General features: G+C 44.5%; 1 protein-coding gene across 4 annotated transcripts in view; it reads left to right on the top strand.

Moving 5' to 3' along the window:
- Nucleotides 1–26,600, top strand: part of NUDT18 (nudix hydrolase 18) — a 226,357-nt gene extending 199,757 nt beyond the window's left edge. Inside the window, exons 1-4 of one of the 4 annotated variants that reach the window (XM_086943679.1) lie at nt 3,938–4,102; nt 15,287–15,490; nt 22,856–23,069; nt 25,487–26,600. In XM_086943679.1, the coding sequence (XP_086799805.1) occupies nt 15,332–15,490; nt 22,856–23,069; nt 25,487–26,085 (972 nt within the window). In that variant the 5' untranslated portion in view covers nt 3,938–4,102; nt 15,287–15,331 and the 3' untranslated portion in view covers nt 26,086–26,600. Of the gene's footprint in view, nt 1–3,937; nt 4,103–5,885; nt 6,373–15,286; nt 15,491–22,855; nt 23,070–25,486 lie in introns of those variants that run through there. The other 3 variants (XM_086943682.1, XM_086943680.1, XM_086943681.1) reach the window with 3 other exon arrangements.
- Nucleotides 26,601–27,999: the final 1,399 nt, after the last annotated feature.

Raw genomic sequence — 27,999 nt, 5'->3', positions numbered from 1 at the left:
TTAGGGGTGGAAGTGGATCGGGTAATGGTATGGGGATTAGACACTTGTTCTTTAATAATGAGGAAGATGTTATCCAGTAGATTTTAACTACAATCCTTGGATTGAATGAGTATTGTTCAGTTATTGTAGATGGTAATGGTTGCTGTCGCTTGGAAGAGCTGGGATGGTGCAATAGAAATCACTAGACCATGTGCGGATTTCCTAGTGGAAGATATTGAGAACAAGGCTAGGAATGCTTTCCTCCATTGGGCTCTTCGTTTGGTGTGGAAAATTATATCAGTGGTTGTGATCCCGTTGTGTAATGAGAAATAGGGATCAGCGAAGGGAGTTTCAGGGTGTAATTTTATAAAATTGTGCTTGAAGCGTTTGGCAGATTTTTTTTAGAGTTTGGGGGAATTATGATGTTGTAAGTATGTGTGCTGTGAGTTCCATGTTATGTGCTGAAGAGAGGTGAGGTGACTAGGGTGCAAGAGTGTGTGGAAAGGGCGCAAGAGTGTGTATGGGTGTATGGGACTCAGGAGGGATCCGTGGAGTCCGATGCAAGGAGTTAGGGAGGGGGGGTGGATAGGGGAAGCTGAAATTAACAGAAACTGCTGTGACTAATTTATTGTGGGCTGAGGTAAGTATGTGTGTACGGGTGTATGGGAGACAGGAGGGATCCATGGAGTCCTGTGCTAAGAGTATGGGAGGGTGAGAGTAACAACTGCGGCTGTGACTAATTTATTATGGGCTGAGGTGGGTATGTGTGCCTGTGAGTTCCATGATACGCGCAGAAAGTAGGCACGTTCGGAAGGGCACATGAGTGTGTATGGGTGTATTGGACTTCAGGAGGGATCCGTGGAGTCTGGTGTGAGGAGTTTGGGAAGGAGGATGGGTATGGAAATGTGAAGTTGAACAACAAATTTCTTATTGGCTGAGGAGGATTGTGGGGTAGGATCACAGATGTTGTGATGGATGTTCCCTGAGTGCCGGGTGCCGGGTAGGCAGTGGGGTACACAGAGGGACGATTGTAGCGAAAGTATGACGTGAGATGAGGGAGAGGGGCCGTAGTGGGGCTAAGGATATCACAGCTGTCATGATGGTTGTTCCCTGAGTGCCAGCTGCTGGGTAGGCAGTGGGGTAAACTGAGGGATGATTGTAATGAGAGTCTGATGTGAGGTGAGGGAGAGGAGCTGTTGGTAGCTGGCTGGGGCTAAGATAAATCAGGGCTATAACACTGAGGTGATGGCAGTCTAAGATGGCCGACTCCTTAGTCGAGGTCTTCCTAAACAGTTATGTGGTCCTTTGTTTGTTTCCATTGAATGTGGGGGAACAAGTGTAGTCCCCTTTTACTGTCCTTCAACCTGATGGGGAAATGTGGGAGAGCCAGAGAAGTCCTGTTTCGCTGTCTATCAAACTATGTTCCTATTTCAGTCAAAGTGAAATTAGACCCAAGAAGAAGTGTTGTAAAAACACACTTAGAAGTGGCCAGTGGGTGGGTGGGAGAGGCCCCTTGCTCTTGTTTTATAAACAATAAACCAGTTAGGAATACATAAAAACCCATTTAGCCATTTTGAAATAGAAAAACCCAGAGCCACTGAACTGCTAATGAATAAGTCGAATAGGGTCAAAATGTTAAATCGTATCTGATGTCGATTAATTTGCTCAGTATGCTGGCCGCTTACTGCCACTTTGGTGCATCGGGGTTCGATTTCACTGTTGTATTGGCCGCTGTTTGAATGTTCTTTCATCCTCTTTAAGATTGGGGTTTCAGTTGTGGGAAATACAGCGAAAGCGCTATCGGTGTTGTTGTGTGTGCGCATTGCTCCTGAAGGGGGCAGGGCTGCACCGCGACCTCTCTCTGAGGGCCGCCACGAGACGGACGACCCTCACTTGCCCAAAAACTCTCAAATCTCGGCGATCCGCAGGCGCTATGCCCGCGCTGCTGTGGGCCCAGATTATAAACGCCCTGAAGGCCACCACAATATTTATAAAAAACTGATAAAATCCAACCTCACTGGATCTGAAGTTTTTGTGCTTGATAGCTAGCACCAATTATGATTTGCCCAAAAATGGGGTGCATAACGGGTGTAATTTGACGCTTTCCACACCAAAGCCATATATCTTGGTATTTACCGAGCCTTTTTATCTCTGGCAAATTTTGTCAGGTTTGACATGCTTGACATTGTATTCCAATACGTTCTGTACAAGTAGTTACAGCGCATTTTGGAATTAACTACGCCAATTGTAATTAGGGCCATAGTCACTGAAACTCACTATAATATATTCAACAGAAGTAAACGGTACAATAGGGTAGACTACAGCTCTTAACCAATATATGGTACATATTTTGAAATGCACGTAATTCTGAATGACTACTATTACACCAAATACACAACATAGTTCTATGCATCTTTTCAGGAAGATTTACAACATTTTAATGGGTCTGAGAAATGTTGGTACTTTATTTATAGGTGTTGTAGTATACAATGCGATGTAAATGTAACTTTTCTTGAAACCTGTTTTTTGGATCTAGCAAATATACAATTTATAAACTACAAAGTTATGCCGGACTACAAACGCTTTGTAGTGTAACCTATTTATCAACACCATAATGATGAAAGGCTAAGATAAGACCGGTGGAAACCAAACTCAAGTCATGGGGACTTTAGAGGCTTGCGAAAGGCACATATACCTATCTATATACAGATGCATATTTTCTGCATGTCTTTCAAAAGTTTTTAAATAGCATTTCTTACTCCTTAGGTCAGGATGCTAGATTACTTTTCCAGCTATGTAGTGGTGTTGCAAGTGGTTTCATACTACTAAGAAAATAAAACAAACTGCGCTCGGGCCCCCCCTTTTTTACGCCACTTGAGTGCGAGCCACAAGGAATACTTCACAATGTCCGGACTGCATGCCAGCTGCCAGCTCTGTAGTCCCAGCCCAGTCAGCCCTGACCACAACAACTGATGGGGGATCAGGGAGTCGGGGGAGGGTGGTGTTAAAGCCTGTTAAACCCTATGGATATATTGTATTGTAATTTCATTTATATAGCGCTCACTACCCCTGACGAGGCGTTGAAGAGCTTTTTCGGTGACTAGTATGCTACTCCGGAGCCCATTACGGATTAGTGGTGCATTAGTACAGTGAAATATGAAAGTAATATGAGTGGTGGCTATGTTAGTCTGTTATTTGGATTGAGAAGGATAGATGAGGGATAGAAGAGGGAAAAGGTTTGCATTCATACAGAGCTTGCTACCCCTGATGATGTGTTGAAGTGCTTTTTCAGACTGTCATTTTTTTTTTTTAAGGAATGTAAGAGCCTGGGGTTACATGTATCAGGCCCAATAAGTAAACAATGGAAAGGAGCTGGGATTTAAAATAATACCGAATTTTATTATAAAATACACATGGAAGACCTGGGATCAGGTTATTTTTTTTATAAAGGAATGAGAGAGGGTTTAGTCTTTGCCCGTCATATAAATTTCCTGAGGAGTTTTTCTCCAGTCCTAGGGAATTTTGCTGTTGCAGGTGTTGACATTTCTTTTTTAGAATACATTCTTGGGAAATGGTAGCTGGTATGAGATTTTTCATCAGAACGTGCAGGATCAAGTGATCCTGAATCTTTTACTTAAAATACAAACAGCAACGACTGCAACATTTCCCCTAAACAATGGTCAGAGTTTGCTTTTAGGGTATAAACATTAGAGTTACCAATTTCAAGAGAATAGAATTTTTTGCCAGGTTGATATTGTATTATATGCCACGGTTCCTATATACATATGTTTCCAATGTCTCAAATCAATATTTTAGATCATGCAGCAAATGTTGCGCGTCGGCATTCAGCTCTCCTCCGAGAACTACACATACCGTCCGCAACACTGAGCGTGAGTGCACCAGCCCACATGTGGCTGGTGTTCACTTCCGGGGCGTCTGGGAGGCTGGAAGGGCTTTTGTTTCCGGGGCGTGTTAGTTGTTTAGCCGATCGCAGGATGTGTCAGAGCGCTATGAAGAGTACTCCGTACCGCCTCCTGTGCTGTCACTGACTGTACCCTTACCTTTCCGAATACCTAATTTCCTTCATTTATTGATGTTAGTTAGTTTCGAAGGCAAGGCAGAGGTAATCTGATTTTTAACGTCTTCTGTATGAGAGGCGGAGGTAACAACACCCGCGTTTTGTAACTCCCGTTTAGGGAGGGTTGCCAGTGTCAAAATGAAACAACTGTGTCACAGGAGCCCTCACATTTAGGGCGAGGTTGTTTTGGTGGCAGAACGGCGAGGAGTCACGACGGTTGGAGGAGTCGGTGTCCATCAGCCCATGGTCGGTCATTTCCTATACATTACCTTTGCCCTCAAAATTTACAAGGGGAATGTGTTGGTAAAGCTGGCTTGTTTTATTGATCACAAACATCCCACGCTTTAAGGTAGTTCAAGGTGTTAAGACACCTGCTGCAGAGCTTTATGTCTATCCAGCAAGTCCTGGGGCATAATTCCGGTAAACTTGATAAGGTGGTAGAAACGTGTGCGTTAAGTGGTGGGCACAGTTTTGAATGGCCATATAAAACCTCTGGGTCTTAATGTGCCTGCTGCAGATTACAGGGTGGACTCAGCAGCACACAAACTCGCTGGCAGGTCTCCCTTAAGCACACGCTCCCAGTGCCCATCCTGCTCCCACTGTGCTGTTCAGAGGGACACGGCAGTGCCAAGGGACATAAAGTGTGTGCCATGCAGAGCTGCTACCCGCTTAATAGCATTTAATGTTGTTCTTTCACAATCCAGGATTTTGGATTAGAACAGATTAAAACTAAACCATTAATTATTTTTGTAAGTGGTGTAGCCTGTCTAGGAGCAAGTAAGCAAGCGAAACTTTTTCCATCTGGACATAGCTCCACCACTGCCTCCTGACACAGTATCCCATGGAGGAAGTGGCCAAGAAACGTCACTGAACAAAGTGGCCAAGGAAAAAATTGAGAATGACAGCATTTGACAAACTGCTCCGAAAAATATAAAATACTTTTAAAGAAAATGTGTGTGATGATAGTAGAGCAATTGTGGATGTCTGAACACCTGCATTTCCTCAGTTTAAGCTAGTTAAGGAAAATAACATGACAACTGACCCCACATTGCATCTATTGTACGTATGTAGGCCTACATGTTTGCACATCTTTGTGTAATCGTACTACTCACTTATATCCCACAGAATACAAATTGAATGGTTTGCAACTTAATCATTGGTGTTAATTACTAACCAAGCTATTGATACTGATTTTATAAACCGAATAGAGTGACAGATTGACTAAATGCGCAAATGGAATCCATATAATGGTTTGTAGGTTACTTGCAGGTGCTTCCAGCTGGCACCACTGAACCAGTTTCCCAGTGTTGGAAGATATGACGTGTAGGTTACAGAAGAATGTCTGCACCAAAACATTAAACTGCTTAAACATCTAATTAAAAACAAACCGATGACCTGACGGTTGCATGCACTGCTTTGTAGAATATGCAAACCCCTCTGTTTATTATGATGCAGACCTGCGATCAGCCTAATACACAGAGATCTCTGCAGTAATTGCTTACCTCCAAACTATCGAAAAGCACTGCAATGGTATAGCAGTGCCAGATTAGGAGCTGCACAGGTGCTAATTAACAATAACCAGTAGTCATCTGAGACTGACTTCCAATATTTAATCATGAGCAATGCTGGACACTATATATTGCAATGTGCAATGTTTGGAACAAATAAAGTAAGTCAGGCTGTAGTTTTCTTACACCACTAACAGCCTACATTGAGGATGCCTCAGTGCCAACCACCACATAACTGTACCAAAATTGGACAAACACATTACAGTGTGCCTCCATGTCTTTGTGACGTATGTGTGTGCACAGTACTTGATGCTGGCCATGGTGCTACAGGTGTTTAAAATGTTCAGAGCTGCACCGGGACTGGTAGGTATTCCAGTAGGAAAGCTAATTGAGTTTTTTTTGCAGAAATCTTTGAGTAACCTGCAGATCACAAGTTCCAGTCCCAGTGAAATAGCTTAGTGTTTTATTCACACAGCTGCATTGATCCTGCGAATACATGTGTGGATCGTACAGGTTTTACCTTATTCATTCATTTTTCAAGGCTGTTAACATGTGTAGCATTGAATTTAGTTGTAACATCAACCATTATGTGAAAAACACAATTTATGTGCTGTGTAAAAAGGTTTTATTAGTATAATTACAGAGCTTGAGAAATGAAAACTCTTTCATATCTCTGTATATTGCTTGCCACCACAGAATACCAACATTTCCTCTAATAGGCTGCTGTGTCTGGAGATGGTGTATGGCATCATCCAGCTAGATGGCCTTTGACTTCCAAACCTGGCTTCCAGTAAGGACACAACTTGGGTAAGAGGAATAGGTGTCCTTAATTCTATTCTATTCACAGTAATTTGTAAAGCGAGTAGCTATCCAATAGGGCTTGCCAGCGCTATAACAACAATATATCCTACAGCTGGAAGGGTAGACTAAAACAGAAATGTTTCCAACAAATTCTTAAAAGCATATTCAGATTCGGTAAGTCTTTGGTTCAGAGGGAGAGCATTTCACAGCTTAGGTGCGAGGAAGAAGAAGGACCTCCTGCCACTCTTGGTCCTCATTATTCTTGAAAATTCGAGGAGGTGCTGATTGTTGGACTGTAACATTCTTGCAGGGCTATAAGGAGTAAGAAGATTTTGAATCAGTTTCAGACCTCTTTTATGTATGACTCTTGTGACCATACACAGTACCGTTAAGTGTATCCTCTTAAGTCCCAGCAGCCAGTGAAGGCTTACTAGGGCAGTAGTGGCAGACTAGCCCTTGGGAATCTTTAATAGTATCCGTGCTGTGGCGTTTTGGATAAAAAATTATTTTTAAACTGACTTCGGGCTGCTAAGGTACTGAGAGTTCCCGTAGTCAAGTTGGGAGATGACTAAGGGCCAGATGTATCAAGGCTTTTGCGACTCGCAAACGGCCTTTTAGCATGATTTGTAATGTATGAAAAAATCGCAATTTAAGGAATCGCAAAAAATTGCGATTCCTTATTTTGCCATAGCATTTAAGGAATCGCAATTTTTGCGATTCCTTAAATGCTATGTTTGTAGCAATTTCAATTTGCAAATTTTGGTTTAGAAATCGCAACCTACCACCAACTTGTTGTTGATGGTAATTTGCGAATTCTTTAAAAAAAGCAAAAATTGTCATTTCTTAAGGTGGCATGTGACGCACACACATGCCCATAGGGCATGTATGTGCGCCATATGCACACACATGTACATTTCAGGGGTGCAGCAGGGTGTCTTTGAGACACCCCTGCACCCTTGAAATAATTCTCAAATTGCGATTAGCAAATTGCGAATTTGCAATTTGAGAATCACAATCATACCAATGGGCCTCCTGGCCCATAGGAATGCATTGGAAATTATTCCTTATTTGAAAATTTGCAAAATGCGAATTCGCAAATAAAGAATATCAAGGAATCGCTAATAAATAGCGATTTTGTACATACATTCCATTTTGCGAATTCTAAATAGCGATTCGCAAAAAAGCGCTATTTAGAATTCGCAAATTGGAATCTTGATACATCTGCCCCTAAATCTTGTATCACTAATCTGCGTCATGTCTCTGGTAGCCACCTAAGCAATTTTATAAAGACTCTTAATATGTCAAAGCATGTTGATGTCAGTTTTTTTTGTTTGAGTCTCCATTTTATCATCAATCCAAAAGCCAAGGCTAATGACTTCTGATTTTTGGGTAGGATGGTCACCAAGGTGAGCAGGCCAGTTTAATTATATCCATCTCGAAGGTTTCTTCCCCACCACCAGCACCTCAGTTTTAAGTTTAAGGCTGCTTGCTGCCATCTACTCTACAACATGCTTAAGGCAGGTATTAACAGGTTTGAGGTGTCTGTTATTTGGCGGGAGAGGGAAATGACAATTTGATTACCGTCCGCATATGTTACAGAAGTGGAAACCATAATTGTTTATGAATTCTTCCAATTCGATAACATACAGATTGAGCAGCGTTGGACTCCGTGAGGACCCTTGAGGGACCCCACAACTGAGTGAATAGATTTGGGACCGAGTAGTTTCCTCACAGACTTGAAAAGTTCTGTTAGACAGAAATGAAGTTAGCCACATAAAAGCATTTCCAGAAATTCCGATCTCCTTCAGTCTTGTGATTAATACCTGTTGTGGCACTGTATAAAATGTCGCTCTGAGATCCAGTAGGATCAAAGCAGCGGTCCCACCCCGGTCTAAGATGGCTTTTAGCCCCTTTGTGGCCGAAGGCAAGGCTGTTTCATTGTTACTTCCTTCCTTCCCGGAAACAGGTGTGTGATTGATGTAAGACGTTGTTGATCACTTGTTTTTTGTCCCTTCTACTCTCAGTAGTATCAACACTAGATCATCCCCTTTGTACGTTTGATAGGAGTGCGCCATTATAAGGTTACCCTGAGAATTTGCAGGGTTGACACTTCATCCACCGTTGTTATTGCTGAGTTTCTAGCGAGCGGATTGTCCATTTAGCGCAAAGTTTTCTCAATCTCACCCCCTTCTGGCTGAGAATAACTTCTGCAGCACAAACTTGCCAATCCGGGTATTGTTCCTTGCTCTGAATTTGAGTAATAATGTAAATCTAATGTGTCATTTTTAAAGTTGAGAATATTTTTATAGCTATTGTATGATTATTTTAATTATTAGCCCATCATTTTCAGATTGTATGCCACTTGTCATGTTCTCACTTAAGTGAGCCCACATTATGTTTTAAATGAGATCTCATTATTAACCGTACTCTTAATTGGACTTATGTACTCCACTTTTGATTTGTGACTTTTATGGCTATGACCAAAATAATGTTTTAAGTTGAAATTGAAGAAATTGTTTATTTCTAAATATGAGGAAAGGGTCTTATTAACATGTTCTCCAGGACTTAGCTAGGTCCCAGCAGGAAAGATATTGGCTGGTAGTTCTCACATTTGTCAGGGTTGGCCAATTGTGTTTTTTAATAAAGGCTTTACAAAGGTGTGTTTCCATTCTTTGTGGCACGGTTCCTGAGCTGAGTGAACAATTAAACATATCTGTCAACTCGTATATCACTGCTTTCCCCCTTTTAACAATTTATCAGGGGGTGCCGGGTCCAGAGGGGATCCAGATTTTAAGGATTTCAGGATTTTTTTCAGTGTCTTCATAGGTGGTTTATTTTTATTTATTTTTAAAGTTTTATATAGCGCGAACCAGACCCTTGCGGGTATCAGAGCGCGTTACAGGATAGGTGGCATAGTTAACAATACAAAGAAAAAATCATAGGGCTCAAAGCTAGTCCTTGAAGTTGAAGAGCATAGTATCATAGAAAGATACATGGGAATAATGTGTATAGGAAAACATTAAATGCATAGCAAGAGGAATATAAATACAGTATCCAGTAGACCTGGATGGCCAATATACAACATAAAGATCTGTGAAGAGGATAAATTATGTAGCAAAATAACCGTAGTCCATGCTCAAGTGAATTTGGCCATGAGAAGCGATTTCACTTTCTTTTTTGAAAGATGCCATATAAGGATTAAGTCTGGTTTCTGGGGGTAGCGCGTTCCATATCCTGGGCGCCATCCTTGAAAAGGTTCGGGTATATGTTTTCTTGTTGAATTTTTGTGGTTCCATAAGACGGGTTTTAACACTTCTTGAAGCTCTAGCCCCACATGAGGGCGCTAGTTTCTGTGCCAAATAGCTAGGTGCATTATGGTGAATGGCTTTATGCGTCATACATGATATTTTAAGATTTATTCTAGCTTCAAAAGGTAGCCAATTAAGGGATTTTAGGTCAGGAGATATGTGTGAGCTTCTTTTGGAGCCTGTCATAAGTCTTGCTGCAGCATTGATTGAGACTCTTAGAGGGGCCGTTGCAGCTCTGGGCAGGCCGCAGAGAGAGATATTCCCGTAATCAATTCTTGGGATGACCAGAGCTTGTACTGCCAATTTGAAGTCCTTTTCCGGCAGGAAGGGTTTCAGTTTTCTCAGAGTATGTAACTGAAAATGTGCTCCTTTTGTCGCGTTGCTAATGTGTTTTTGCATATTGAGGTTTCTGTCCAGTGTAATTCCCAGCGATTTTGCTGAGTCAACGATGAGAGGTTGGCAATTGAGTGCAGTAAGGTGTTTGATCAATTCTTGCATTCTGGGTACCTGAGCGGGAGGAGCGATTAAGAGAAATTCGGTCTTGAGGGCATTCAGTTTTAGGTTGTTTTCAGCCAGCCAGATCTGAGTTTTTCCAGGCGTTTTGTTGAGAGCTATGATGTCTTCTAGGGTATGGATCTTAAGGTATAGTTTTGTGTCGTCGGCGTACATATGATAATGCACGTTAGACGAGTTGAGAATTTCAGTGAGTGGTTCCATGAATAAATTGAGCAGTGTCGGGCAATAGCGAAGATCCTTGAGGAACTCCTAACGTATCTGGGACGGGCTTGGACAGTGAGAGGTTGATCTTAAATTGTTGCGATCTATTTTGGAGGAATGAAGTGAACCAATTTAGAACTGATCCAGATCGTCCCATTCTGTGTTTCAGAAGATCGATCAGGTTTTCATGTTTGACTGTATCGGAGGGCGAGGAAAGATCTAGCAAGATGAGTAAGCAGGCTCCATTCTGATCTAGAATTTGTAGAGCATCATCAATTATATGAATCATGACTGATTCAGTGCTGTGACCTGCACGAAAACCTGATTGGTATTTGTTGAGTAGGTTAAAATGTTCAATATGTTTTACCAACTGGAGGAGTACACATTTTTCAAGGAGTGTCGCCAAGGTAGGGATATTGGATATAGGGCGGTAATTGTTTAAGTTCGCAGGGTCCCCGGTAGGTTTCTTTAGGATGGGGAATACCTGCCCGGCTTTGAGAGTGTCAGGAATGCACCTTGGCGCAGGAAGTTATTTATAATCTTGGTCCATAGAGGCAACAACAACGGGATGAAGTCTTTTACGAGGTTTGGAGGGAGATAGTCGGTGAAGTGATTAACAGGATTCAGTGCAGTAAGCATTTTAAGAATAGATTCTTCATTGATAATTTTTCCTTTTGTGCGGCCAGAGGCCTATTGGCTTTATTGATTTTTCCTAACGTGATTAGAATCTTATTCACTTTTTCTTCAAAAAAGTTGGCCATCATATTGCATCTTATTTCTGAAGGCAGGGGCCCGTTTTTTAAATTGCTGATTTCATCAGGCTGTTTACCATATTGAAAGTTCCTTAGATGAGTTGGCAGCATTATTTATCCAAGAAGCAAATGAAATGATGATTTCTAAAGCACACTCCTACCCGCAGGTGTCTATGCGCTGACTTGCAAAACAGGGTGGGTCCGAGTAGAGAATAACTACAGCCCTAGTGAAGCAAGGGAAGTGGAAAAGCATAATGAACTAGTGGTTGAATAACTAAGTTTTAAGAGCTTTCCGAAATGTGAATAAATAAGTCCATTCTTGTCTTCCTAATGGCCTGGTAGGACATTTGTATTGCTATTTTGTAATTCATATTTTCAGTAGCATCATAATTCTTCCTTCATGTTCTCTCTTGTTTTTTAGCTAGTGTTTTTAGTTCTATAAGTTCTAATGAGAACCATGGTGCTTTCACTCCCCTCCTTGTGACAGTATGTTGCTTATTAGGGGCTAGTTTATCTGAGGCGTTCTGGATCCATTCTTCAATTCTTTTATATCTATTGTCTAAGTCATTTGACATCTCAGGGGTTGTTTTTGTTAACAGATTTTTCCAAGTGCTAATAGCTGTTTTAGACCGATTTCTTTTTGGGTTATTGTGGTAAGATGTAGCATCTTGATTTTTTAAAATAATTTACTTGAAATTGTATTATTTTGTGGTCTGACCAAAAAGACCTCGTAAGGATCCCCTGTAAATGATTCCGTCATACTAGAAAGAATGGGGTCAAGTAAGTGACCACGTTTAGAAGTAGAGGCATTAACCTGTTGGGTTAGTTGGATTGCTGCTAGAGCCATAAAAATATTGGTAACCTCACAATTGGTGTTTTCTAAATGGAGGTTTAAGTCCCCAAGCACTGTGTAGTTAGCAGTAGTGGACCTGTTTACTGCCACAATAAGGGACGTATTTGGAGAAAGGTATGCTGGTGGTAGGGAAAGAGCCCCCTTTTTTTCGATCAGTGCCCTGCAGACTACAGCTCAGCAAGGCAAGGCACACAATAAATGTGTGTGGGTGATCCTGTGGCACTTATTTTTATTTTTCTCAATGGATTAGACCGTCTGACTACTGAAGATTTTGTTTCAGAGTGCAATCTAGCCAAGGAGAAAGTATTGGAACTCTTGACACATTACCAGAACTAGGAAGTAAATGTACCTTGGGAGCCTTGACCAGTGACTGATTTGTGGAGATGATGGGCACTGACACCCAGTTTTGGGAGCCAAGCCTAGGGAATCATGCTTTTTTGCACCAGGCCTTATTTTTTTATCATCCAACTCTTTGACCTAGATCAAGAGAGAAATGATTCGAAAAGGGGACAGTACAAAGAAGAAAGTAAGAGGAAAAAAGTGGCAGAAGGAGAAATGATAGATGAAAAGGAGCCTGCAAGAGTGAGACAAAGAGCAGAAATTATAGGCAGGTGCAAGAAAGCAATGAGGTGGAATCAAGACTAGGCAGTCTCAGGTTTCGGCAAGACCAGGTAGGAATTAATTCTAAATCATAGGAATTTGGGGTAGCAAACACTTTGGGGTAAGGAGAATTTAATGCACCTGTGTCTGAACTCCATCAGCGTTCTGTCACTCATTATCCAGCATTATGAGCGCTTTCCAGCAGTATCTTTTAAACTGGCATCCATAAAATAATGCAATTACTTGAACTAGCAGATCCCTCAAGTTACCCTTTTTCAGGCCTGCATTGCCTATCCAGTCTTCTATTGAAGTCTATTAGTGGCATTTTTGCTGGTTTGGAGGGTGAAGATGAGTTCAAGAGGGCAAGTGCCCTCCATATGCGTGGGATTTGAAAGGTATGATTTGTGTGTCCAGAACATGACCTCAACTTCCTTGCTCTACAACCATGACATCAATGATCATATTCAAGAGGAGCCCAAATGAAATTTTTCCCATGGGAAGTGGGTGAAGCCTGTGTGGGAGGGAAGGCGGTGTGTGATGGGTCTCTCCAGGGGATGGCTAAAAGTCTAACCTACCTGGGAAAGTGAGCAGGAGAGGCTCCATGGAATAAACACAGAGATAGGAGCCAGAGAGTGAGGAGTTCAGCCAGCGCGCAGAGCCAAGGCAGAGTGGTCCAGTGGAGCGGATGGACTCCAGAGGAGGAGCTACAACAGGAAGGTCGCATGGAGTCTATTGAGGAGAAAACCTGGGTCCAAAACAATGGAATGTCAGGGGAATAACATAGACTCTCCTATACAAAGGATCCATCTTAAAAGCCACTGTGGAATGCTAGAGGAGGAAGACAGCAAAATATTGGTCTGAATGGGTGCCTTTTATGTAGAAAAGGTGATGTAGGGCAGCAAAATAACATTAAATTGATCATAAATAGTGCTTGCTATAATCGTTTTTGCTTTTCACAGCTCTACAGCTAACGTGTTCTATTATACAACTTGATGCAACTTCATACTTCAATATCAGAGAGATATAAGGTGGAAATAAACTGGTAGCACGCAGACCATAGGAGCAAAACATTTACTAATCAGTTTTATTGGCTGAAGTTAGAAAGGAGGGCATAGACAAGAGACCTAAGAGAGTAGTGGCGAGGAGATGAGTGGGACAGTCCCTCATGGAAGGGCTCTTACAGGTGTTGGCCTTTTGGAGCTCTAGAGTGTCAGAAGAGTGCCAGTAGATACCCAATGTTCTTACTCCAGAATAGAGTGCAGGAAGTGCTGAGCAAGATACTAAGGGGCAGATTTACATGCCCCATATGCCACATTTGCGCCGCCGTTGCGTCACTTTTGTGACGCAGCAGCGGCGCAAAGCCAGCGCCATGCTGTGGGGTATTTACAATGTGACACATCTGGGAGATGCGTCACGTTGTAAAGGCCTGCGTCTCATGTGGGCGTTCCGGCACAGGGGAGGGCGTTCCGGCACAGGAACGCCTCGGAAAATTGGCTCAGTGAAATCTAGAAGATTTCACTCAGTCACTTTTACAGCCATGCTGCACCTAAACCCTGCGCCTGCTTGAAGCAGGCGTAAGGATTGATGCAGCATGTTAGGCATAGGGGGCACCCCGAGCATTGCTGGAGCTGCATCAAGCTTGCGACGCGACTTCAGCAATGTGCCCTCTTTCCGCCGGGGGATGCGACACGCATCTGCCCATTCGTGTAAATGCGGCAAATCAGTGGTGGCGCGCTGGTGGTTTGGCGTGTCGCAACTGTTCTGGCCCATCTCTGCTGATTAGCAGAGATGCACCAGAAGTTGTAAATCTGCCCCCCAGTGCTGAGGTTGATAACTAGTCCTCTCAGCGCAATGGGTAAGACAATTTGCTATGATAGTGGTCTAAGTGACGCAGATTACCTCGACAGTGCACCGAATGAGGGAGTCCACTATAAAAGTGAAATGATCAAGGCAGGAGGCAATGACACTGCACAAAGCTAAGTAGTTAGCCACAGTAGCGCTGTTAGCAAGGCAGCAAACTGACCGTTTTGTGAGGGAAGAAGTGGCGCATGACAGTGCACTGAGCTGGGCAGCTGCTGTAGATCGTGCGTGCTAAACAGGTGTGCTAATCAAGAAATGTTGCAATGGCGTTACGCACGGCAGCCAGCCATAGTTATACGCGGAGTCAAACAGTCAGCCATGGCAGTGCACTGAGCAAAGCATCCGTCTACGACTACAGTGAGGCATTTAGCCATGACTGCATTCAGTGAAGCAATGAGCCATGATCATTTTCTGATCAAAGCTGTTCCATCCATTATGATAGTGTGCCTACCAGAAGCATTCTGCTTCGACACTGTGATGAGCAAGGCACTCGTTCACGACTGACTATTAATTAGACTGTCAAGTTTGACATGGCACAGCTTGGTAGTTCGCCATGACAAATAGCTGAGCATGGTGGTCTAGTATGAGAAAGCACAGCAGGAAAGTAACCATGTCTATACTCACTTATCGCTCTGAACTTTAGTTGAGTGAACATCCCTTGATCTGCTCACAGGGTCAGTGAAATGGGCAGCAGCACTAGTTTGAAGCTTAATGGAGGGACCTGGGGGTTGTCAGGACAGGATATAGCCAATACTGTGAACTGGTCTGGAGAGAAGGATTTTGAGAAGTAAATTCTCTACACGCCATAACTATGTCCATTTCGTTTTCAGCACTGTACTGACGAGGGATACGTTCTTCCGAAGTAGCCTTCCAATATGGCCTGGCCGATGGTGGAGCATGAACTTGAAATGCTTTTGGATGGGAAGGGCCTGGACGAACCAGCAAAGTACAATGTAGCCCCTGAAAAGTTGAAGCCTGTGAAGCTAAGAAAGAACGTCACTTACATTGTTGCTGCGGTCATCCTCAATGAACAGGTAAGTCACCAGCATAGTCTGACAATAGTGGCATGACCAGACAATGAAGGCTGTGGAATCAATCCAGGGAGAGGTCCATACACGTACAGCCTTTATCTTTCGTTTCTCACTTGTAGGATCTCTGTGTCACTTGGTGGGTAAGAGCGGGACTGGGACCTTCTTTAACACTTAAAATGCCTAAAAGATGGGGTGTCATTGCAACACCAGAGAGAGAGAGACCCTCTTGTTCTTTACTTGTGACAAGACTATGCTTTCTGGTGGTGAAAATGAAAGCTTATATGGCACTACAAATCTTTGAAGCTGTGGTGCCCTTAAAGAATCAGTCAGTTGGCGGTATGGTTGCCTTACCATCATTAGTCCAGATCAGCCAGGATATCAGACAAGCCTCACAATCTCCAGATTTGCCTGAGACCTTGCACTAACTGCCCCACTACCTAGAGACCCTCGTTGACGTGGTAGGAGCTATGCAAATTTGGTAAGTCTGTTAGTCAGAATGACTCTTCTGGATCCTAACTGGTCCTGACTTCTTGCAACAGAGGTTCACAGACACAGTGTCACCATTTAAAGTCATGGTATTACTTAGCCTTAAAAAAGGTAAGATCATAGCCTGTCAGAGTTTTGTTAAGACTTAGTGAGGGTATCTCTGTGGAAAAGTTTAATTTGTTGATTTAAAGTAATTAGAATTCTTCACCAAGGTTATATTTAGGAGGAAAAAGCAACCACAAAGATGTCAAGCTATGCCTAACAGTACGCTTGCCACCTATGAGGCATCGACCTGGGCAGAGTTTCTTCAATACAAGGTCTGTTAAAACAGGGAGATGCTGGTACAAGAGCTATAAGAAGGAAGATAAAGCCATCTTTTGGGCGGCCTTAAGGAAATATCCTGTTTGAGTTAAGTCTGCTAAGAAAACCTTTTGTGAGGATAAGATTGAAGCAGTAGCTAACACATCTTGAGAAGTGTTTAAAGTGGTAAGAAATACAAGGCACCCACTGCTTGTGCTAGAAAAATTGGCCTCTTTTTTTCAGGCTAAGACCTCAAAATTCAATCCAGTCTGCCTCCATCATCCTTGGGTGATTTTAGCTTAATCCTCGCTAAGAAAGTGCCAGAGGCTGCAGGATGCTCCTTTTTAGGTTTTGCCTAGCCAATGCGTACCAAGTACGCATGTGCTAGGAAAAACCTAATGAGTATAGTATAGGGGTTGGAATCCGCCCCCGTCTTCCATTGGCTAGCTCCATAAATGGAGGCTAGCCATTGGAAGACACATTTGTCCGTCAATGCAGGACCAGATTCGGGGGCGTTCCCGAGAATTTTTGGCTTTTGGCGACGTCAGCCGAAAGCCTGTTCTCGGGAACGCCCCCGAATCTGGGCCGGCATTGGAAACACCGGAAGAAGATGTCCGGCCCGCCGCCTGGTTGTGGGCGGGGCCGGGAGGACGTGGTTTCCGCTTCCCCCTTCCTTGGGGAAGCCATTTCCTGCCTTTCCGGTCTCCCGTGTTGTGAGGGAGACCGGAGATGCTGCCCGCAGCGAGATCCGGCCCGAAGGAAGCAGCCGTGTGCCTCCAGCCAGGGCCGCGCTGGGACTGGCCCAGCCGGCCGAGCCTCCGCCACGTCATCCGGAGGAGGAGTGAACAGCGAGTTCCCCGTCTCTCCTGCGCTCTCAGCGCTTCCGGTCAGCTTCCCCGTGCTCCTCGTTATGCCCCCACAACAGTCGGGGATCTCTGGTGACGAGTTCGCCACACGCGGGGTAGGCAGCAGTCACGCGAGGGCCCAGGAGCTGGCAGGAGGACTTCCCCGGCAGCAGCGCCTCTTCTCGAGGGGCACAGGCGCCCGTCCAATCCGTGCGCGGCTCTCGGGACGAGCCCCTGATGACGCCGCACGCCTCTCCGGTCCTCGGCCAATAGGAGCGCGGCTCCTTCGTGTAGACCCTGGCGGTGGACCAATGGCAGCGCGTCCTTCTCAGGCGAGCCTCCCTGAGCTAACCAATCCCAGCGCGGCCGCTCCGATGCTGCTCACGGGTCCCGGGCCGCTGGCCGTGTGTTTTCTTAGCGGTTATGAATCCCGGGTCGCGGCGGTGATGCGCGGATCTGGGCGGTGTGGCGGGGAGGGGCAGGCGGAGGGCAGGAACTCCGCTCTGAAGGACGTTCCAGCCCCTGTGAAGCCGAGCACACTCACCTCCCCTCTGTACCCACCCGTGCCACCCCTACCCCGCTCTCCACACCCCTCCTTGCCCACTCACTCCTCAGAGCTCCCAGAAGCAGCGCCAAGAATACGTCCTCGCCCACACGGCGCCCATCATCCTTAAAGGGTCCCTCCCTGTGCCCCCATCCCATGGCTTCCTGGGGACTTCTTGCAGGAGCAGCGCTCAGCGGGTCCACCCTCCTGTGACCTTTCACCTTGGTCGAGGCCTGAACAGCGTCCCACCCAGGTCGGAGCCATGCCGGCTGGGTTCCGGCCTTCGCGGGCAGCGAAGTAAGTGTGTGAATGAGGCACGCTAGCACTTGCTCCATAGACAATCTTCTTCACAACAGGCGAAGGACAGGTGGGAAGAGTGTAGTGTAAGAGGAGGAGACCGGGTGGGAAGAGTACTAGGGGAGGGAATTGAAGGACGAGAGTGTGCATGAAGAGCAGTGCTTGAAGAGTGCCAGGGCATTCCCCGGTAAAGCCAACAATGAACACTGAAGCAGACCCTATGGGGCACTCTACTTCCGTCATTTGCCAGCTGAAAAACACGACCTTCTCGTATGTCACAGGCTAGTGATGCAACTCGATGTCACCACAAGTCACCACACATTCATTTCATTATTGGTACTTCAGTGAAGCGCTCTGACACCTTCGGGTAAAGTCAGCGCTATATAAAGTTGCATAAATAAATAGATAAAAACACAGGGACTGAGACAGGCGGCTACGTGTGTTTACCATTGGTGTTCCAGGGCCTAAAGCATTATTTCATGGCAACTGAATAACTAATGTACTGAAACTTTTAAATGCCTCATGGTGTAATTGCTTCTGGTCCTGCGTAAAGGTGCTATGTTTGTGGTAAATCCATGAATATTTGGGACTTGCATTTTTTAGGTTTTGCCTGGATGGGGCTCGCAGTGTGTGGGGGGCTCTGTGTGGGTGTGTGGGGGGCTCTGTGTGGGTGCGTGGAGGGCTGTGTGAGGGGCTCTGTGTGGGTGTGTGGGGGGGCTCTGTGTGGGTTTGTGGGGGGCTCTGTGTGGGGGGGCTCGCAGTGTGTGTGGGGGCTCTGTGTGGGTGTGTGGGGGGACTCTGTGTGGCTGTGTGTGGGGAGCTGTGTGTGGGGGGCTCTGTGTGGGGGGGCCCTGTGTCTGTGGGTGGGAGCTCTGTGTGGAGGGGCTCTGTGTGGGTGTATGTGGGTGGCATTTGCGAGAGATTAAGCTATTGGCATTTATTTCGCTGTTGTGCTGTAGCTATCATGGGACAGCGAACGTGATCATTTGTAGCTCGTCCATGTATTTTAGGTAGTGTGAAGTCCTTGCTCCTGTGTTCTACTGGGTGCCACCAACTCGAAGAGTGCCACTGTGTTTTCAAGGTGAAACATTATAATAGAGGCGAAAGTAGAGCTTTACGGCGACAAGTGAAATGCATGTAAAGAATGCCAACATCTATTGCTGACATTTCTGCTTACCGGCATCAGGATATCAATTAGAACTGAAGTTCCATGGGTCTCTTAAACACAAGTGCATTCACATTTTAGCCTCTTGCACTCTTACATGTAGGTACATTTTCAGAACAAAGAAAGGGGCGTGGCAGTTATTTAATGAGGAGAAAAGATAATGGGCCAGAAGGTGTGTGGGGGGGCTCAGTGTGGGTGTGTGTGGAGGGCTCTGTGGGTGTGTGTGGGGGGCTTTGTGTGGCTGTGTGTGAGGGGGGCTTTGTGTGGCTGTGTGTGTGGGGCTCTGTGTGGCTGTGTGTGTGGGGGGGCTCTGTGTGTGTTTGGGGGGCTCTCCGTGGGTGTTTGTGTGTGTCATTTGCGAGAGATAAAGCTAGTGGCATTGTAAATGACAATGCCATTTATTTATGTTAAAAACCATAAATAAAAATAATGTCAAGAGCAATGCCAATAGCTCTAACTTTAACAAAGGCAAAACCATTGCATTGTAAATGCTTGTCTTCCTTTAACTCCCGTTTTTTTGGCGGATACAATTTCAGCTACCTGGAGTCTTAAATCCGGCTTGCCAGTAGATCCCTGTCCTACAGAGCTGTTAATCAGGGGGCAGACGTGATTAACCCATTGGTGAACAAACTGCTTAATGACTCCTTAGCCGTGGCGGTGGTCCCCTCTGCTTGGAAACAGGCAAATATTCTTCCCCTATGGAATTATGCACCTATTTCTATGCTCCTGAATCCTTTAGTGCCAAGACATTCTCGTACGTGGATGACACTCAGCTGCTCTTCTCCTTTAATAAAGGTAACCACATCGCCCCGGATTAAATCAGACCATGCCTGACTGCAGTGTTCTCCTGGATGCTCCAGAACCAGCTGTTGTGCAATGCTGCTAAGACGGAAATACTCTTCTTTGGCTTGCATGCTCTCCCCAACTGGGTGGCTTGCTGGCCTGAGGGAGCCCCTCCTCTACTCCCTCAAACAGATGTGGTTAAGAACTTAAGGGTCAAGTTTCACAATCAGCTCTTGTTCCTGCCTCAAGTTAAGTCCGTGGTAGGTACCTGTTTAGGTCTCCTCCGCATGTTGTAAACCTTTTTGTTTCTTTAGTCTGCACGAGCCAGGAAAACTGCAACTCAGGCCCTTATCATATCTACAAAAAGAACAATTGATGGACAGAATGCAGAACATTTTCATACATTAACTTCAGTACAGAGATCTGGGCCTAAATCCATCGTTTTTTTGTTCACCATGCCATTCCAGTTTGGACCCAGCCGTATGCAAATCAGTCTTGACCCTGCGCCTTATCACATCTAGGCTGGATTAAGCTAATGTCCTGTACCTTGGACTGCGGAACTTTGTAATCCAAAGGCTTCAGGTATTTCAGAATCCACCGGCACAGCTCCTTTTCAATCTTCTTGTGAGATCCCAGGTTTCCCCACATCTCTGCGCTTTGCATTGGCTCCCTGTGAGGTAATGCATTATGTTTAAGACTCTAGTTCTTACTTACTTATAAAGCCTTACATCAGATAGGCCCTAGATATTTGGCCACCAGAATTCACTTTTACTGTCCTGCTAGGAAACTCCAGTCATCTAATATGCCCTTGGTGATGCTTGCAAGGATCTATTGATCTAGGACAGGTGATCGTTCCTTTTCCTTTCTGGATCCTTCTGCGGGAAATAAACTACCCCGGACCTCCGTCTTGCAGGATCAGAACAGATCTTTAAGAAGAGGCTGAAATCATGGCTCTTTGCTCAGCTGTGTTACCTGAAAAGTCTTGAGCTGGTACATTCCACGGAGCATCTGTGCACTCTACAAATCCTATTCATCATCATCTTTTGGACATTTGTGCCAAGAAGATCAGTTCCAAGAATGGGATCCCCTTCTGAAAGAGGAAGAGAATCTCTCTTTCTTTGCTGATTTTTGGGATGGGTGAAACCCATAAGGGAAGACTCCTTCTTAGGTGACCGCTGCCCTAGGCTGAATGGGAATGGACTTGCATATCAAAATGAGCCCTAGCCATAAACGACATGATCTACATGAGAGCACATTTATTGCAGACTGACACTTCATGAGTGTAGCACAGTCACAAAATGTAAACCTTATGTCTGAAAGTGACTGCTGCTTCGTGCAGCTATTAGAGGGATGAAAACCACAAAAGTTCAAGAAGGGGCATTTTACCTAAAAATTCTGGCGAATTTGGCGAAATAGAAGTTGGAGGTAGTGCCACATATGCATTGGAAGGGATTGAAGAAAAGGAACTGATGCCAGAACAGATTGTGGCTCTGAATATAGGCTTGTGTAGTAATGTCCAGAATTGGTAAAACATTCGGGTGAATTTGGTAAAGTAGAATTTGGTGGTAATGCCACATATGCATTAGAAGGGGTTAAAGAAAAGGAACTGATGCAAGAACAGATTGTGGCCCGAATATAGGCTTGTGTAGTAATGTCCAGAATTGGTATGGAGCCGTTGCTGGAGGTGCAGCTATGCTAACGCTTTCTAGATCCAGTCAGGTGCCATAAGCAGGAAAAAGTATCCACCAGAAATACTTGTTCCTGTGGTATAAGAGGTATGATAGTGCTGTAGGTATTAGCTCATATTTGCAAGCAGACTATCTTTAATGGCAAAAGTGAGGCTCTTATGCACTGATAATAAGTTATGGGGTGTGGTGCAGGGGCCATGTCTCCATTGGCATAAATCCTATCACTATGTGTCACTTATTGTTTTTGACCTGTGATGTAGGGAGCCCTGGGGGTCCGCGAAGCCTCCTCAGAGGGTCTGTGACTGCTTAAAAAATAAATAATATTACCAGATTAATAAAGTGTATATAAATAAAGAAGCTAAATGTACAACTGAAAATTTCAAAACTTGCTGTAAATGTGAAGGGATATGAAATTGGAGGCTAAAAATTAAATGAGTATCCTCAGATTGATTTGTTAGCAGTGCAGGTGCATCATAAAAAAAAAATATATATATATATATATATATATATATATATATATATATATGGAACAATCCTCAGCAACCTCTCGCCCGGAGCCCAAATGCAGGAGACCGCTGTGCAGGAAGAAGGAAGGAGACCTCAGGTGCAGTGAGCAATATTCATCTTTATTGTACCTTCGAGGAAGCGGCACACAGCATGACGTTTCGGCCTACACAGAGGCCTTGATCACATGACGCACGCTGGGAAAAGGCAATATTTAAAGTGCTAGTGTTAAGTGGGGATACACTCCAATTGGTAAGTTTGTGGTCACATGATGCACCTGCTAATGGATACTGACAACAGACTTTGAATTACAACCACATCTCGGGATAATCCCTGGCTGACGTCATGTTGAACTGGTGGAAACTGTATCGGTAAAGTGCAAATGCAAATTCATATATATACACACAATGTAAACAAAGATTACTGGATAAATCCAATTGTGCAAATCACAAACGATGTATATATATATACATATATATACATATATATATATATACATATATATATATATATACATACATTTTTTTTACATATGTTTGCAAATGAAATAAAATGTGTCATCATTTGTGTATTTGTTTGATGAATGCCCTTTTCTGTATTTGTGTGTATTGTTTTGTGGTTCAAATCATCGACAATGCTTAAGTTGGATTCCCCACATTCCAAAATTGATTCAGTGAGGGTCCCCAAAACTCAAACGGTTGAGAATCATTGTTCTAAGAGATTATCATCTACTTCTCTCTCTCCTGTGTCTTCCAGAAGGAGGTGCTGATGATACAGGAAGCCAAGGAGGAGTGTTACGGGAAGTGGTACCTTCCTGCTGGGAGGATGGAGCTGAACGAGACCATCATTGAAGCCATGAAACGAGAAGTGCAGGAGGAGTCCGGTCTTCAGTGTGAGGCCCGCACTTTGCTGGCAGTTCAGGAGCATGGACCCTCCTGGATCCGCTTCGTCTTCCTCTCTGAGATCACAGGTACCTTTGATGTGGTGTGAAACATGAGCAACCAGTCCTATGTTTCTAGCTTCAGACAGACCTCCAAGGCAGTCCTCAAGGAAAAGTTTGCCTGCCAGAAACAGAGTTGGGAACTGGGCAGAGGGGAAAAGGGCAACGACCCCTGTTGCAGTTGTCCTTCTAAGAATCTCCCTTTGACCTCACCTCAGATTTACATACCAACATTGTCTTTTGAATCTCTCTCCTGTTTGACACTGATGTTGTCTCTGGCCTCTCTTGGGTTTAATGCTCTGGCTTCGTTCCTTAGTCTCTTGCTTGATTGACTAGCATTGTCTTTACTGCTTAATACTTTTGTGTGCCTCTGGTCTGTTTCTTTAACTCCCTGACATTTTAATATAGTGTCTATCTTCTGCTTAAAGAATCATTTTCATATCTGGGTCTGTGTCCTGTTTGACTGAATGATATTTTCTTTTAGTCTTCAGATGAAAACTGTGAGATTGTCACCAGGTTTATGCCTTTCTCTTGCTTGTCTCTCCAAGGTTACTGGGTCTTTCTCTTGTTGGATGCTCTGATATGGTCTCTGTAATTTTCTTCATTGCCAGATGTCTCAGGAGTTCCCTTCCTTCTTGACACTTTGATGTGTTCTCGGGGATTCTCACCAGCTTTCTAAGTCTCTCCTGCTTGACATTCTAACATTGGCTGTACTTCATTTTATATTTAACAAACTTACATGGCCTTTTGTCTCTCTTCTGCTGTCCTCACTTGGCGTTTGTGTGTGGTGCCTCTCTTGCTCTCATCGTGCTTGGCAAGCCTAATTGCGACTTTATGGGAAGTGTTGCCTTCTTGCTGGAAGCACAGAGCTGAACGAGACCGTTGCTGAAGCTATAAAATGAGAGGTGTGGGATACAGGTCTGAAGTATTCGGTCCTCACTGTGCTGTCTGTCTAGAGGGTCCATGGACCCTCTAGATGTTCCTCGCTGAGATCACAGGTTCCCCTTGTTCTGGTGTGAATCATGAGAGACCAGTCCCATGTTTTTGACTTCAGAAAACCCCCCAATGCCATGCTCAAATAGGCAACCACTTGTGGTTGATTAAGAGGTAGGACTTGGGCAGTGATGGAAAAGGAAATTAATCCTGCTACAGCTATACTTGCAGACGGCCGAGTTACTGCCTAGGCTCTTGTCATTCTTTAATTGTCATCTTCCTTTGACCTCACCACTCCTCTGCATAACATGCAGCGTGGTTTGGAATCACTGTTCTGTTTTACTGTAACATGTTTTAATTGTCATCTTCTTTTGACCTCACCTCTGTGTAACATACCAACGTGGTTTGGGTTCGCTCTTTTGTTTTACTCTGTCGTGTTTTTGTACTTCTCTCTCTTGCTTGACACTCTGACATGGTCTCTAATACTCTCTTGCTTGACAGGTGTTTTATTTATTTTATTTAACCCCTTGCGTGCTCGTGATGGAACCGTTCCGTTACGAGCCTCGGGTGGGTTGTGCTGGTGACGGAACGGTTCCGTCACGGCCCGCTTGCCGCGCCTGTGCGGCGCGAATTCCACGCCTGCGCTGATGGTTCTATTAGGCGGGCGGGGCCGTGACGGAACCGTTCTATCATAAGCACAGCCCACCCGAGGCTCGTGACGGAGCGGTTCCGTCACGAGCACGGGAGCGCCGCGCAGCCCCCCCTCCCCTTAGCGCTGCGGCGGAATAGCCGCCGCAGCTAAGGGGTTGAATTGTAAATTGTCTCTATTGCTTAAAACGTTTGTAAGTTGCCAAGTTTATCTTTCTTTGGCATGCAGATATTGTGTCTGATGTCATTCTCCATCTTGTGCTTTAGCCTCTCACATGTTTGGTTTTTTGACAACTTTTAGTCTGTTCTTGAAAGGTATACATTTTCTCTGCACTGTCCCCTGATATGCTTTCTTCCCTAGTTCCAGCTTGAAACTTTTTATGTCTCTGTTGTCCTCCTCCTTCTTGTTCCTCAGTTGTTATCTCTAGGTTTCTCGACTGTTTGATGCTTTAATGTTGTACCTCTGTCTCTCCTGCTTAACATTTGTACATTGTACATTGCATGACACTCTTATACAGCCTCTCGCTTCCGTTCTGTTCTCTCTCCGCATGGGACACTTATTCATGGTGCCTCTCTTGCTTTTCCCCCTGCATGACAGGCCTTGGTAGTTTATAACACTTAAATGTGATCCGCTGGCTTTCCCCCTTAATGCCCCAGTGTTGTCTCTGTCCTCTCTCTTGCTGGAATAGTGTTAAACTTGGGTCAAATCCATCTATTACTCATTGCTTTAAGCCATTCTGTCCTGTGCATAGGGCTTACTGCTCTTATGATGTTGGTGAGGTTCTTCTGCTTGATACTCTAATGTTGTCTCTTGTCTCATTTGGTGCTCCATGAGAAGTCTCATTGTGCTTTGGGTTCCATTGCAGGTGGTACCCTAAAGACAACCAAGGAAGCGGATTCTGAGTCTCTTCAGGCCGCCTGGTGGGACAGGACTACCACACTCTCCATAAGAGCCCCCGACATCCACCCGCTCATTAAGTTAGCACTGCAATACCACGAACACCCCAGCCATCCGCTGTTAATGCCACATGGGACTGAGTATTCTGTGGTCAGTCAGAGATTTGTGATCATCTTTACCAGTAGTGCAGAGGACGTGTGGGTGATGAGGTCTACTCAGAGCAGCTACCACTTGCCTGTGACTGCTTGTGGGTCCACCTTTGCTGAGTCTCGGAAGAGCACTATGTCTGCCATGAAACAGCTCCTCCAGCGGCTACTTCCAGAGGTGAAGGTCAACATCAAGGGGGTCCTAGCACTGCAACATTTAGGTAAGTCTCAGGCTGGAGGTGCTGATGGAGTATGCCTGAATGTTCTAGTGTCAATCACACACAGCCTGGCATCGAGTGACACAGCACCCCCGGGAATAATCGGAGAGGGCTTCGAGTGGTTCCTGGTGCCCCAGGGTACTGTTAAGAGTCGACTGCTCCAAAGACTTTCTACCAATGCTGTGGTTCCACTTCATAGCTAAGCCAGAGTGTTGCTGGCCTGACAGAGACTTGCAGGCACAATAGTATGGCAGATGTGTTGCTCTTACACTTGTGAAGCAAAGATCACCACACCGTGCTATGAGGAGGACAATTGCCTGTGACAATACGGTTGGTCAAAATAAGGAACACTTCGTCCAGTTTAAGTAGCATAGGGCCTGCAAGGAAGAGGAGAATTACCTTACCTGTGTGGTGGAGACGTGTTTATCATTAAATAAAGTGCCTGACTTCCACGAAGAAATGGACTGGCGCACAGGAAAATTTGAATGTTTCAAAACAACATATGCCCATAACATGCTTGGTAGCTCTGTGAAAACAATATTTGAATACTGGGCAAATCCTGGCATGAGGTATATTCTATTCCAGACACAATTGTCTTTCAAACGGCCAGTTCGATGCGAATTTTCCTCTTGAGTGAGTCCACTTCTGGTCATAGGCCTCAATCAAAAGGCGCACTATGTAGAAACAATCCACAAATAAAGATATTTATTTAAAAAAATATATTTGTTTAGAATTAAATTCTTTATTAGTACTCAACTGTCACTGTAGCATTGCACTGTGTGGCCAGTCACTACTGATTATCACATGTTTTCATCGGCCCTGCTGCCAAGCACAGTGGCCTCTCTTTGTTCTATCCGCATTAGCTAAAGAGCGGTTAATGGTCTATTTAGAGAAGAGAGATTTATCAAGCCAAGATTAATCCATAAGACACCATCATTGCATCCATCACACGCTCCAGTTGAGCTGGGGCTCCACAATGAAATGTCATTGTTTAAGCTGTATGTGTGGGCTGCAGCTTTTTTTCAGTACATCGAGCATTGGTAAGCATCTGTAACAACTCTGTAGTAGGGATGCTGTGGCTGGGGTAAGAGAGTGAAGAAACACCACCGCAACTAACCTCTTTGAGAGGTTGTGAGGCCTGTCTTTTGGGTTGAGAGTCTGCCAGTGGGCACTGGGCTGTATAAATGGTGGTATCATCATTTACCACTGGTGTATCAAGGCCACCAGCTACTTTTCTATCGATTTTCCAGGGAACGATTAGTTTGATATTAGAAAGTAGTTGTTTGGGTCAGCTAAGTCCAGGTTTTTTTTCTGAATGAGTGGCTACATGTAGGATACTTGAGCTCTGTTGGAAATGTACCTGTGGTTAAGGAACTGTGGATTATGTCCACCAGTCTTCTACAGCCAACCTTTTTCCCAACCAACACCACTTGCCCCCAAGTTATGACACAACCAAACTCTTCTCAAATTCCAAACTTATCTTCTAACCTAAAGCGGTTTTTAAAACTTCTATCACTGCTCTGGGATCTAGCCATTGAGCAATTGGTTTCCCTAAATCACTTAGTTTCCTGATCCCGTCCCACTGTTTAATTTTGATGTTAAATTTCTTAGATTCCCCCTTACCTTTCCTGCTTACTACTCTTTTGTACACCCTGGGCTCTGCAGATAAATGTGTAAATAAAGGACAGGTAGCAGAAAGGACCTTAGAATGCATCCATTGAATATCAGACAACAAACTTGGTTTGCGGTGTAAACTACTCTGTTGGAAAAAAACACATAACCAGTATAGCTATTCGCACTGTCTTAGTACACTAAGTACACGTACACTACAAGGTCACTATAATTGATGGCCTAGATTAGGACACTGCCTATCCCATTTAGAAGCATGTGTGAAGAAGCTCACATAGCTGTTCACGTTTAACATCTGCAACTGTAGCGGCAATTCTGTGGGGACAGTGGGAGAGACCGCTTGTTGCCAAACATTCACATGCAACCTCAACATCACATAATATTAGAACACACCATCAGGAGAGTGAAGACACTGACACCGCAAACAAATGAAAAGCATATTAAACAACTTGTAAGGCTCATCTCTGCATACTTAAACAAATAGGCAG

This window comes from Lissotriton vulgaris, chromosome 11 (genome assembly GCF_964263255.1).
Source record: "Lissotriton vulgaris chromosome 11, aLisVul1.2, whole genome shotgun sequence".
NCBI lineage: Eukaryota > Metazoa > Chordata > Amphibia > Caudata > Salamandridae > Lissotriton > Lissotriton vulgaris.
This window is presented reverse-complemented; position numbering and strand designations above follow the sequence as displayed.